This window comes from Coccomyxa subellipsoidea (assembly GCF_000258705.1).
Source record: "Coccomyxa subellipsoidea C-169, whole genome shotgun sequence".
NCBI classification, from domain to species: Eukaryota; Viridiplantae; Chlorophyta; class Trebouxiophyceae; family Coccomyxaceae; genus Coccomyxa; species Coccomyxa subellipsoidea.
Genome location: NW_005178021.1, coordinates 701,716 through 714,272, shown reverse-complemented (window position 1 = coordinate 714,272; position 12,557 = coordinate 701,716). Strand labels below are relative to the sequence as shown.

Here is a 12,557-nt window from a genome sequence, read left to right as displayed (position 1 = left end):
TCGCCAATTGCGCGCCATTGAGTATGTTGTCTTGATTAATCGTCCGGCCCTTAAAATGCTTGTTCAAGCCCAAAATTATGCCATATGCCGTGGCAGCTGGCAATATTACTTTCGGTGTCCTAGGAGGATTCTACCAGAGAATTCAAGACCCTGCAGGGACAACGGAAAGTACTCACATTTAGTCTCAACTGCAAGTCTTGTCCTTCGCACACAACACTCCAGTCAACCAAAGTTCAACACTAAAGCGTTGTGCAAGCAACTTACATGCGCGTAGTGGCCCATGGGCAGGCTCGTCCTCGGGGACCACCACAGAATGGTCAACCTCTCGCCCACGCACGGGATCCTACAAGTTTGAAAAGGCATCAAGTGAGCAAGCGGAGAGTAGCACACGAAACCGCACATTCAAGATGACAATAATAGTAACCTAGGTCAGGTGCCAGACAAAGGATTCAGCCTCCTTGCAAAGCTTGGTCCTAAAAAGTCATCATTTTGCCCACCTCAGGTTTCTTCTTGGGAGCATCAGCGTGGGCAAGAGGAGACCCAGCTCGTGTGCTTAATACAGGGCTGACACGTCCATCATTGCTGCTTGTCGCGCCTGTCATACCATTTCCTTCAAATCCCAGTGTGACCAAAGGTGCGTAAGGCAAGAGAGGACATGTCATGTGTCACCTACGAGAGGCTTGATGCCTTCTGGCATTGACTGTAAGGTTTCTCCATCATGGCCCTCTAGTATTTTTCAGCACTCGTCCCGGATCTTCATAAGAACACCTTGTCTATGTGCACAACTTTGGCCAATGTATCCTTACCTGCCTTGTTGCAGTCTTGCAATAGATTTTCCGGGCGCTCATTTTCTCCAGAGGTGGATTGGCAAACAACAATTTCTTCCCGCTCCTCAAGGGTTGAGGCTGATCTTCGAGGCAAATTTTTTTGAGGCCCCTTGGGTGACCGATGGTGTAGCCAACCTGCGCCGCAGTGCGCGCATCAGCTTCTAGTATGGTAAGCGATGATGCATAGCAGGTGTCCAATCTTATTAATTAATCCGACTTGGACTTGTGACACACTGCAGCATGCATGCAGCTTGCAAAGACCAGTGCATGCAAGGCAAATTGATATCACAAATCTCGGGGCTTACTGGGAGGGCTTGGGTGGCTACTGAGTGGGCGCCGGCTTCTGCCTAGCGCCGTCCTTAGTGCCGCCCAAGGCGGCCGGCTCCTTCCCTCCTGGCGCAGCCCTGGGCTCAAGGGCAGCTCCAGCTGGCTGTTGTGGCGTGCCTGCAACATCCATGCAACAGTTTTCAAACGTTGGGGCCCTTCTCTGACAGCAGCAGACATCCTAGTGTTGCACCTTGAAGCAACAATGATGATTTTCAGATCTGTTAAGGGTGCATGTGCTTGGCTATTTAGGACATGCCATCAAATATTATTCAGCCCTGCATTGAGCAGCCGTCCAAAATGCTGTGGTTTTGGCCTGGATTTCACAAGGCAGGTCTGGTGGGATTTAGCAGGGACAGTCACAGATCATGGGCCTCAGACATTGTGTGATGACACATGGATCACATGCATCGATCCCAGCTTCTGTTGGATGATAGCAGAGTGAATAATACTGTCGAGCCCCTTTGACAACAGGTGAAAAGTGCGCAGCTCACCTGCTTGGGGCCTATTAATTGCCGGGAAGTGGGCAGCCGGCATTGGCGCGCTCTGGCCGTCCTTGCAATGTGCCTGCAGCCTCAGTCGCAGGCTTTGCGGGCTCTGCAGCAATGTCAAACACTCCTTACACCAGTCCAGAGATGTGCCACGAGCATGATGTGCATTCCGGAAACATCAGAGATGAATGCCGAGTGCAATACAGGAATTAGTAAACCCTGCATTTAAGTCATTTTCCGTACACAGCAAGGAGACCTAATTTCAAGTAAACCGCAAAGAGAGAGGGTTGCTGGTGTGGGCTTGGCACTTCCAGCTGGCAAGTTCGGAAAGGCAAGCATAGTAAAAGCCACCGGGGGCAGCAAAATATTGCAAGTAGTTCAAAGAGGCTCACCGTGCTCCGTTGCGTAATGTTCCCTCCAGTGTGGGTGGGCATTACAGTGGTCCAATTCAGACACCCCTGTGCATCGGGCTGCAGAATCAGCGTTGAAAAAATATCCGTGCAACGCACTTGCCGTTCTGGAGCATATTGAGGATATAGATACTGCTAGAGAAGCATCAGCGGGCACAAACCTGTCCCCATTTCGTGCAGATGCTTGCCTCAAAGTCGCACACAGTGCAACAGCACTGTTAAAGCACAACCAACTTTAGCTCCTGCTGGCAAAGTGATCTGTGTTTTTTTTGCGTCACTGGTGAGCATTCAATTTGACTGTTTGACAAAACAGCTTTCATCAGCTATGATGGTCAAAAGTGGTCACCAATTCGCAGGCTGTGCTGTTTTGTGGTCCCATCTTCGGCTCGAATGGGTGCTTCTGGCACAAAGTGCGCAAGTGCCCCACTGGCAGAGCATTCTTGGTTGCCTGCCACAAGCCCGCACCCTTAAGAAGACAGGAAGGATCGCCCAGGTCAATACACAAGAATAGGTTCATCTTTGGCACATACAGAAAAGTGTCCTTTAACGCACCGGAAGTTTGATGGAACGCTCCTGTCTGGTCTGCATTCCGTGCTCCTGATACGATAATACAGAAAGCGAGGTGCAAATCTCTCGAACTCCGAACGAGTATCGGATCTACATCAGATATTTTCTGAAATGAACGCTCTGTGAAGGCTTCCATGGACGGCTGCTGAATATTTCATCTCGACCCCTAAGTTGCATGGATCCATGCAATTGCGGAATTGCGAAGCCGAAGTGTTTCTCATTGTCCATTTTGCGCTTGATTATGAGGTGTGCTTCAGATGACTTGGGCTCATCTGTACATTTTAGGACATCTGATACCAGCTTTTCACGGGTATTCTGATCGCTGGGGAGTATCCCGTCATCGTCAGCGTCAGACACAGGGATACGCAAGCTGCAAGCGACAATAGTGAGGATGGTTTCGAACTACCATTGTGACTTTATTTGCGTGGACGTAAGTGGCAGGCGATCATCCTGGACTGTTTGCCAAGCAAGGCAAAAATTCCAGCGTTCGAATTCGAAAGTACAAGCTTAAGCTTGATGGAAGTTCCACCTGAACTGTCAAACCAGACACAAAGATAGAGTTCCTGGCTTCGACAGAGGTGTGGTTTCCAACAGCGATCAGTCTCCTTTCTGTCGTCTTGCAAACTGGCACCCTTGGTCAGTGATGTACATGAAACACTCCTGTGCGAATTTCCAGCCTCCCAATAACTGCGGAAGACTGTGCATTGTGCTCAGTGCAGCATTACTCTGCTGTGCCTGGCTGCCTCACAGGATTCTGAAGACATCAGCATAGATCCAGCAACCTTCCTGCTGCAAGTCCCTGGCCGCAATTGGACACCTGCATGGCCCAAGGCCTCCTCCTTCCAAGGCCTCGCCGGCAATTGACATGCTGAAGCCCTGCACAAGGCGTTCATCTACCTGCGCATTCAGCGTTCTGGCAACATCACTGCCCCTGACCACCACATTGCCTGGCGTTCGGACTCCCGCTTTGCATGCGAGGTGTGCAATGACTGTACCTACTCTGCAAGAGATGAGAGCAGCGTTGCATGTATTGGTACATTCTCACACTGATTATCACCCCGGCAGATGACTCACAAGCTGCAATGGACTTGCATGGGATGCGAACAATAGAAGTGCAGCAGGCAAACATCCAAGAGTCTCCGACATGCTGTGCATGCAGGGCCCTATGGGAGAGGACTTGAGCGGAGGCTACTATGAGGCTGGTGGCAGCTTTCTCAAAGTGGGACTGCCAGAAGCATTTCCTGTGACCCAGCTGGCCTGGACCATTGTGCGCCACAGGACTGCCCTGTACAGAGTGGGACTGCTTGATGAGGCCCTCAGCGCTCTGAAATGGGGGTCAGACTACCTGGTGAGGACATGCATTCCTCACATGAAATCCAAAAGGGACTTCCCTTCAACTGCATGCATGCATGCATGCAAGATGTTGCTGCACCAATGTGCAGGACAGTGACGAGCACGAGGTGAAACATCTTTGCTACTCTGATGTAATTTTTGTGTGGCCTGCAGCTGAAATGCCATAATGCCTCTGCCAACACATTTGTTGCACTCATGGGCGACAGCGAGGCAGACTTCAAGTATTATGGGCCTCCAGAGCTCTATGAGCGCTATGTAGGTGGGTGCTGCCATCTCCTGCTATGCTGTTAATGCATGCCTTTGCCCAAGGCCAATCGCAATGCTTTCTTGAGCTATCTTCATGTGCACTGGTGTCATGCTGTGCCCTCCAAACAGCTCTGAATGCATGAATATATTACTGCAATACTGAGCTTGTCATGGGAGCAGAGATGATCTGTCTGCACAGGCTCTGTCAGGCCAGTCAGCTACACAGGACCAACAGCGCCGACCAGTGAGGTCAGTGCAGAAGCAGCAGCAGCTCTCGCAGCTGCATCGCTCGCATTCAATGCCACGGACCCTGTGTATGCAGCCAACCTGGTGCAGCATGCCTCTCAGCTGTTTGACCTGGCATCTCTGTATCCTGGCTCCTTTATGACGTCCAAGGACCCTGGTGAGATCTTCTTGCTCTCTGTCATTTTGAGCTTATGCCATGCATGCAGATTCTGCCTTGTCAAGATAAACTGTGCCAGTCAAGTCCCTGATGCATGCATGTACAACTTCATGCATGAGCCAGTGTCAGTCAGGCTTTCAATCTTGCAGGTCTGAAAACACATGCCAAGCTGTACCCTTCCACTGGATTCCATGATGAGCTTGCCTGGGCAGCTGTCTGGCTGTTTAAGGCCACACAGGATGGCACATTCCTGACAGCGGCCATGGCTCTGTTCAATGAGTCCTAGACCGACGGCAACTCCGATTGCTGTGGCTATGGGACCTTCTCCTGGGACACAAAGAGATTTGGTAATGCTCTGCATGATGCATCCTCGTGTAGCACATGAAGCTTACTCTCATGACCGGAGACAGTCCCTGCCTGCTGTATCTCACTGCAAAACATGGAGGTCATGCACGCTGATTGACTTGTATGTGTGCTCAGGTGTGGCCCTTCTGATGGAAGAGATCATGCTTCAACGAGTTGCTGTGTTCAGAGGCCATCCAAAGTTCTGCAAATGGTACATCCCACATCAAAGTTGAGGCTTGGTAAAAATGAAGTGAGCCACCAGTGAGAAGATGCTGCATTGTATTTACAGGAGACCGATGGCTGAACTCAAAATTGCATAACAAAAGGGATGTGTGCCTCAGTCACATGAGCATCATTGCAAGAAACATTATGTATCTTGCGTTCCTGATGAGTTCCCTGTCACATGCTTGTCCCTTTCTTAAAGGCCCTACACTTCTTCTGCAGATTTCCTGCTTCAACCTGAGACACCTGTCTCCTCCTCCATCCTCATCCTATTGCTACACACAAGTCCACCTTTGCCACAGACCAGGGCAGCATTGCACTGCATGACTTCTGCAGCCTGCATGGAAAAGCCTAATTGATCTGAGACCTTGTTTGTCCACTGCTCCTTGGCAACTGTGACCTTCCCCAGACTGCAAGCAATCAAAAGGGTCCGACGGAAGCAATAATCCATCCCCAAACTCCAGCACATGGCCATTCTTTGGAAATATTGTTCAGGGGTGTAGCGCTCATACACTGTCCTTGTAGGCCACCATCTTCCTTTGTCCTCCTGCATCTGAAGCGCGCATGCAACAGATGCTTTGTTCCTTCCCTCAGTAGCCACCTGCGCGCTCGCTGCCCCTTCAGCCTTGCTGTTTCTTCAGTCAGAGGCGGCCTGCACGCTTGCCACCCCTTCACGAGCCTTGCCGCTAGTCTGGCCTCCCGCGGAGTCAGCGCTGCCGTCCTTCACTGTCCACACGCGCTTGCCCTTGGCGTCCACAGCCGCCCTCGCCACCTCCAGCGTCTTGGGCTTGCCGTCTTCCCCGCTCGCGGCGGCCGATGCCGGACGTTCCGTGCTTACTGGACCATTGCCATTCACCGAAGTGGTTATGGGAATGGCGGTGGGACCTGCGGCTTCGCCTTCCTTGGCGCGGCGGCCGCGGCCGCTGCCGCCGCGCGAGCCCCGGCCCCGGCCGCTGCGGTTGCCGCGCGGCCCTTTGCCCTGCCCGGTCTCTCCCTCGCCGGCTGCCTCCCCTGTTGCGCATGCAATGCCTCTTAGATTCGGTATTGACAGCTCCCAGAGACAGAAATAGGTCTGACAGATAAGCCAGCGTTCTTAAGAGCTGGATGGTCATTGAGCAATCAGTACACCGTCTGTATGTCCTGTGCCTGTCAGCTAGCTTGCAGGATCCAGAATTGAAAGGGGCGTGAAAACCGGCGCCCACAGGCCAGGCAGGGCACACGGACGCTGTGACCCACAACAGGCGGTGGCGCACTACAAAAGCAAAAATGCCTAACAAGAAACGCACCTTCTTCTGCCTTGGTGCTGGCTGTCTCTGAGACGGCCTCAGGAGTGGCGTCGTCCCCTTCGGCCTTGCCGCCCTTGCCACCCCGGCCCCGGCCCCTTGCCCTTAGGGGCCTTGACCTGGGCTCCTGGCCAGCCTCGCCTCCGCCCTCTCCTGAACATTGACAAACAAGAAGCTTCAAAACATGCCAAAGCTTCAATGCAACCACGGATACATGAGACCTAGCAAAGCACTGTATTTCCTACAAAGCCAACATTAATGCATGCATGGGCTTCAGTACAGCGCTGTCCCTGCAAAAGCAAGGACATCAACTGCCATGCGAATTGCATCGGCTGTGAAGAGTTCGCATGAACTCAAAAGATAACATTTGCACACCTGCTGCCTCCGGGCCATCTCCGGTGCCGTCTGTGAATTCCTCCGCGCCTTTGTCACGGCCTGACCGGCGGTCACGGCCGCCACGGGCGCGCCTCGGCCGCAGCCCCGGCGGCTTGTCGTTAGTCATCTGTTCCATCTCTTCACCACCGGCCTCCTGCATCAGCAGCACGCAAAATCAACGCCTGCAGTTGTCTTTGCACAACTTGACATGGTTCTTCTCATCTGAAATCGCACTCCCAGGTGGTTCTGAGGTGGTCTCAGGCTCTTCTGAGAAATACTAGAACCAAGCAAAACGGAGATTGAAGTGGGAATCGCACCACGGCCTCCGATGCTGTAGGCTCCTTGACAGGCGGGTGGTACAGTTCGCGCTCGGCCCTCTCCGGCTTCTTTGCTGACGCGTTGCTGCCACTGGGAACTGCATCCAGCCCAGGAGGGGCACTGATGCCGGACCCGTTATCACCGCCCACATTACGGGGCTTCTTGGGTGCTCGCTCGCCCCTGCCGCGCCTCTTTAGGTCACCGCCCGCCCCCTGCATTCCCTCCTCATGCATGCCGTCAACGCCCTTCACGTCCCCTGTCTCACCTGCGCACACCAGGCAGCCGCAATGTCAGCAATCCTTCTCAAGGCATCCAGTTCGTATCACTTGTTAGGTTGCAAAGGCAATGTTGCAGTAAGGGAGGACAATAAAGACAGCAGTGATGCACTGCATACTGGGAGGAATGTCACAGTGCTCAATAATGAGAAAGCTTGCAGAGGGTACATTCACCTGGCTCACGCCTGGGTGCGCGGGGGCCATGCTCTGCCCGGGGCGCTCGGGGCGGTCGCTCGCGCACGTCACCGTTCTCCAGCCGGTGGCCTCCATGCGGTGCCGCCACCCTCCTCTCCCTCTGCTGCTGCTGCTGCTCGTCTGTGCCCTCTCCTTGCTGCTGCGGGTGCTGCTCCCCGGACCGCTCCGGCCGTGGTTGGCGCGGCGGCCGGCGCTCTTGCCGCGGCCCGCGGGCGTGCTCTCCTTGCTCGTTGTGGCCTGCCGCGCCCCTGCCGCCGCGCACATCGCTGGCTGGCCGGGCTGCGACGGCGTGCCTGGCAGGCTCGGCAGGCACCGCAACGGCAACGGCGTCGCCGTGGCCCTCGCCGGCCGGCCCTCGCCGCGGCTTCTCTCTGCGCGGAGGGCGTTCCCTCTGCGGCAGTGACTCGGCCGGCACGGCGTGCGCGCGCTCCGGCCGCTCATGCGCTGTCACCGGCACCGCCGCCGGGCCGCCCGCGCGCCGCTGCGGCGCATCTTCCCGCGGCAGCCGCTGCACCGGCAGGGCCTTGGGCTGGATGGGCTCCGCACGTGGGGCCTCCCTCTGCGGAGCGGCAGAGCGCTCTGGGTGCGGTGCTCGACGCTGCTGCTGCTGCTGCTGCTGCTGCTGCTGCTGCTGCTGCTGCAGCAATGGCGGCTGCTGTATTGGTGGCTGCTGTGTAGGAGGCGGCGGCGGAGGACCTTGGCTGCTTGACTGGTTTGCCCCCAAGTTCAATGCCCGCATCTTGGCCTGCAAAGCAAATTAACAGTATTCAGGCATCTGCATAGGTCAAGCACTAGCCTTGCCTGCCCCAAGGCAACAGTCTGATATTCAAAACTCGAAGGGGACCACAGGACTGATCATAGGTCCCCACCTGCATGATGAGCTGCTCGGAAGGGGGAATGGCAGCCGTCTGCGGTGGAGCATGAAGTACTCCAAAGTGCCCCTCAGCGCCCATCCTATCGTCCCTCACGCCTCTGCCTCGCCCGCCCTCTCGGCCCCGGCCGCGGACAGCGCCAGCGCTGCGGCCCCGTCCCCCGGCGGCTCGCAGGTCAGATACGGGTTCCCTGTCGCTCTCCTGCTGCTGCGACTGGTGCGAGTGGGTGCTCTGCGGCAGGCTTCTCCTTGACGCCTCGCTGTCGCGCCGAGGCTGCTCCTACATACAGCGGACACGTCTGACCCTCAGCACCAGGTAGCCCTCAGCAACAGATGATGCCTTCCTTTATTTGTTGTCAAGCACCTCAGATGGCCTGAGTAAAGGACCCAAATGACAAGCCTGTGTCCACCATGGCGATACCTAAAGATCCAAACAAACATCTGAAGACAGTAGCGGAAAGAATCCTCCCAAGGAAGGAACACTTCCACCAGCTCACCTGCTGCTGCTGCTGCTGCTGCTGGTGCGCCATGGCCTCCTGGTGCCGCTGCAGGGCCTTCTGGCGCATGAACGCCTGCTGTGCCTCCAGCTCGCGCGCAGCATCCCGGTGCTCGCTCGGCACCAGCTCGTGCGCCCGCCCAGTGGGTCCACCCTGCCCGGCCTGCCCAAAGGTCATGATCGGCTCATGGCCGGCGTGCTCCGACGGGACAGGGCTGAAGCCCAGCTGCTGCTGCACCTTTGGCGAGAAGCCTTGGCCGCTGTGGGACCGCTGCACAGGAACGAGGAGGCAAACCTCAGTAGTTTTGAGCAATAAGGCATCCCCTACAACTCTATCTACACCGAAACTGGCCCGGCCGAAAATTGTCATCTGCCTTTGCTCACAAACGACCTGGCGGTGTCATAATTTTCAACTCTCAACTCCATGACGCTGAGATGCACCTGAACTGAAATATGTACCTGCTGCTGGATGGGGTGGTTGTGCAGCGGGTGCTGGCCGTTGGGCAGCTGCGGGTGAAGCTGCTGGTAGCTGCCCTGCAGGTGCTGCCCGAGGATCTGCTTGGCCTGCCCGGACGGCGACTCCAGCTGCCCAAACTGCAGCGGCCCCTGTGGCAGCACCCGCGACTGCTCCGGCGGCGAGTGCTGGCTGATGTTTGCGTGCAGCGGACGGGGCGCGTACGCCTCCGGCTGCTGTGGCCGCTGATGGTGCTGTGGCGGCTGCTGGGCAATGGGCTGATGCGCAGGTGGCGGCTGGCGTGGTGGCTGTGGCGGGGGCACTTGCGGCTGCACCGAGGGCTCCGGAGCAGCGATGGGAGCGACAGGATCGCGGCGCAGGATCTTAGGAGGGGACGGCTGCGGCAGGGCAGCCTCGCTGGGCTGTGTGGGGGCCAGCATGCCTCCCCAGCCACCGGCCTGCTGCGACTGCGCCTCAGAGATCTGGCGCGGAGTGCTCGAGTCTGCATGCGGCTCCATCTGACCATCGGCGTCCCTCTGCCCAGGCCAAATACTCACGTCTCAGGCATCCAGTGACATGTCTGACATGCCTAAAGGATACTTCCAAACCTGGGCCTTTCCTCAGCTGTAGTCCATTAATGTCGAAGGAGGTGAAAGATCGACTTGCTAGAAAGCTGATCTGCAGCAGCTTGAGCACTGACATGCAAGTATGCAAGCTCCGTCTCGTATTGTATCTTGTGCCATGCACGCTAGAAAAAACAATGCCTCACCCTGTCGCGGTTGCGCAGGTGCGGCGGCAGGTAACCTCCGCCAGCAACATTGCGGTCTGCGGCATACGCTGGCGGCTGCGTGAAAGCCTGCGCAGGGGCGTTTGGCGGCGGGCCTCTGACCGGCTCTTGTTGAGGCTGAGGCTGAGGCCGGCTGCGCGGCGGCGGCGGGGGCGGCGGAGGCGGGTAGTCCATGAACCTGCATTAGCAACAACCACAGGATCTATAACGCCGCAGCTCCCACCACATGATTTGCAAAATATGGGCTCTTGTACTATTGCATGCTTCAATCAGAGTCAATATTGTACCATCTTGCACCCCAAAAGATATGCATGGACCCTGACCAAAGCATTTTCATTGCACAACTGTCTCCAATTCCAATGTTCTGTGTCCTGGAAATTTGTAGGCAATCGGAGTAGGCAAATATTCTCACCCAGGGCCTGGGTGCGGCATGAAGCGCGGTCCAGGGTGGCCCTCCATGTGGAACTGGCCCGAAGGGGGTGGGCCATAGCCGCCAGGGCCGGCCGGACGAGGGCCGCCGCCCCAACGATCTGCAGGACCTCCCCACGACTGGAAACTGCCGGGAGGCGGACCTGCGCGCAATCCTGCAATTCTCAAAACCAGCTTGAAACTCCCTGTAAATATTGAGGACTGTACCAAGCATGCGGACACCAAAATGGTAATGTTAAGTCATGCCGGCCCTGCAAAACGCCAATTTGGTGATTCTGAGAAGCCTCCTGAGCCTGTTGAGCAAGGAATAGCAAGAGGAAAAAAGGAGAGCTGTCAGGCAGGCAGAGCAAGATGCCTACCGGGTTTGCCATAGGGGGCGGGCGGAGGCGCATCCCAGGGGCTGCGCTCGGTTGGCGGGCCCTGGGGTGGTCCCTGCGGGGGACCCAGTGGGGGGCCCTGTGGTTGGGGATATTCATAGCCATGCCCACCATTGTAGGGGCCTCCGTTGGGCAGGCCATCAGGCGGGTTTGCACCCAGCGTCGGAAACTCATCCTGCTTCAAAAGCGCACTCACCTGCAACATAGATCCGCCACATGTCAGATGTTTCTGCATCATTTCAGAGAGCACATCTTGGAATTTAGATTGACTAGCGTGAGCAGTCTGATGTCCAGCTGCTTGCCTGGCGTTTGTCTGAGATGGCAGCACCACCCCAAGCAGATCCAAATTGTTGCTGAGGAGCGGGCTGAGGAGCCTGAACTGGCGCCTGGGGAGCTGGCAGCGGCGCTGATTCACCTTGTCCAGTGTTCGGGTCTCCCCACACAGAGCTCGACCTGCACAGGAGCCTCGACACTATCAGTAGGTGTGCAGCCTCTGGGACTGCTTTGCGTAGGCCAGCCTTAAGAAACAAATGTTGCACGGATGTGGACAAGCTGTTTCGTGCGGTGAGTAGGAGGGAGATCAAGCAAACTGGCGTACTTTGGGACTAGCGTCACATTCGGGTCCAATCCATTGTTCTCGCGCCTGTTGGCCAGCACATGCAGCATTAATCAGAAAGGTTAATTTTGTGTGGAAACTTCTGGCTCGCAACATGAGCGCAAACCCGTGAGGAAGGAAGGATACAGGAACCCGACTCACTTTTGGCTTGGCAAATTCACAGGCTTAGGAGCAGTCACTCTTCCCAAAGAAACCATGCGGCGCCCAGGCCTGCACGCAACATTGTAAAATAACGACGTGAAGCCTCAACAATGGCTGCGGGAAACAGTGCAAGAGAATTCACTCCAAGCCTGGTGTTCCCGATATGCAGGCAGGAAGGACCAAAACAGAAAAGAAAACATGCATCATCTGCCTGATGATCTACAATTCTTCCCAGACGTAGATTACTTACTTAAATCGATTAGGTGCACACCAGAAGAGAAATAAGCTCAGCACTTGATGCACCAATCAGTAAGACTTAAGGCTGCAGCTATCGATCACGTACCGTGCTCCAGTAGTTCCTTGCATTTTGTTCGATCCTTCTATGTAACTATCGATGTGGCCTTCCTTGCCAACTTCTATCCAGAAAAGACGTCTGACCTGCGGTGGCTACAAGACACCACAATCCGACTTCTCAGCGTCCCGCCATCAGTATTGGTATAACTGAACATTTATAGATTGATCCTGAAAAATCATCCATGATTCCACATGCAGACCTACTTGAGCTGATGCTTCACCACACAAACGAGGAGGACAGGCAGATCACAGACTCAACTTCCAGAGTGACACTTGCAACAATCTATTGGCACTGATCACCCCGCAGACTGCATTGATGGTGCACTCAGGGCAACCGAGAGGCTTTGTGGCCACAAGAATTGCTCAAGGATGAGGGCAAGAAGCTGAAAGCGGTGGCC

The 12,557-nt window shown here is 55.6% G+C and overlaps 3 protein-coding genes across 3 annotated transcripts; 1 reads left to right on the top strand and 2 right to left on the bottom strand.

The window, feature by feature from the left end:
• Positions 1 to 1,149: 1,149 nt before the first annotated feature.
• Positions 1,150 to 2,076, bottom strand: COCSUDRAFT_60057 (hypothetical protein; the record flags this gene model as incomplete). Its single annotated transcript, XM_005643239.1, has 3 exons — positions 1,150 to 1,271; positions 1,646 to 1,748; positions 2,035 to 2,076. The coding sequence occupies 3 exons, from the start codon at positions 2,074 to 2,076 to the stop codon at positions 1,150 to 1,152; spliced, it is 267 nt and encodes an 88-aa protein (XP_005643296.1).
• Positions 2,077 to 3,784: 1,708 nt separating this feature from the next.
• On the top strand, positions 3,785 to 4,907 carry COCSUDRAFT_60056 (Six-hairpin glycosidase; the record flags this gene model as incomplete). Its single annotated transcript, XM_005643238.1, has 4 exons — positions 3,785 to 3,967; positions 4,126 to 4,231; positions 4,418 to 4,621; positions 4,771 to 4,907. The coding sequence occupies 4 exons, from the start codon at positions 3,785 to 3,787 to the stop codon at positions 4,905 to 4,907; spliced, it is 630 nt and encodes a 209-aa protein (XP_005643295.1).
• Positions 4,908 to 5,383: 476 nt separating this feature from the next.
• Positions 5,384 to 12,171, bottom strand: COCSUDRAFT_49189 (hypothetical protein; the record flags this gene model as incomplete). Its single annotated transcript, XM_005643237.1, has 14 exons — positions 5,384 to 6,199; positions 6,475 to 6,624; positions 6,847 to 7,000; positions 7,164 to 7,429; positions 7,614 to 8,379; positions 8,504 to 8,785; positions 9,003 to 9,272; positions 9,461 to 9,991; positions 10,225 to 10,420; positions 10,655 to 10,814; positions 11,160 to 11,244; positions 11,464 to 11,501; positions 11,639 to 11,691; positions 12,149 to 12,171. 14 exons carry the CDS (start codon positions 12,169 to 12,171, stop codon positions 5,826 to 5,828), a joined length of 3,348 nt encoding a protein of 1,115 aa, XP_005643294.1. The 3' UTR covers positions 5,384 to 5,825.
• Between the last annotated feature and the right edge of the window lie 386 nt (positions 12,172 to 12,557).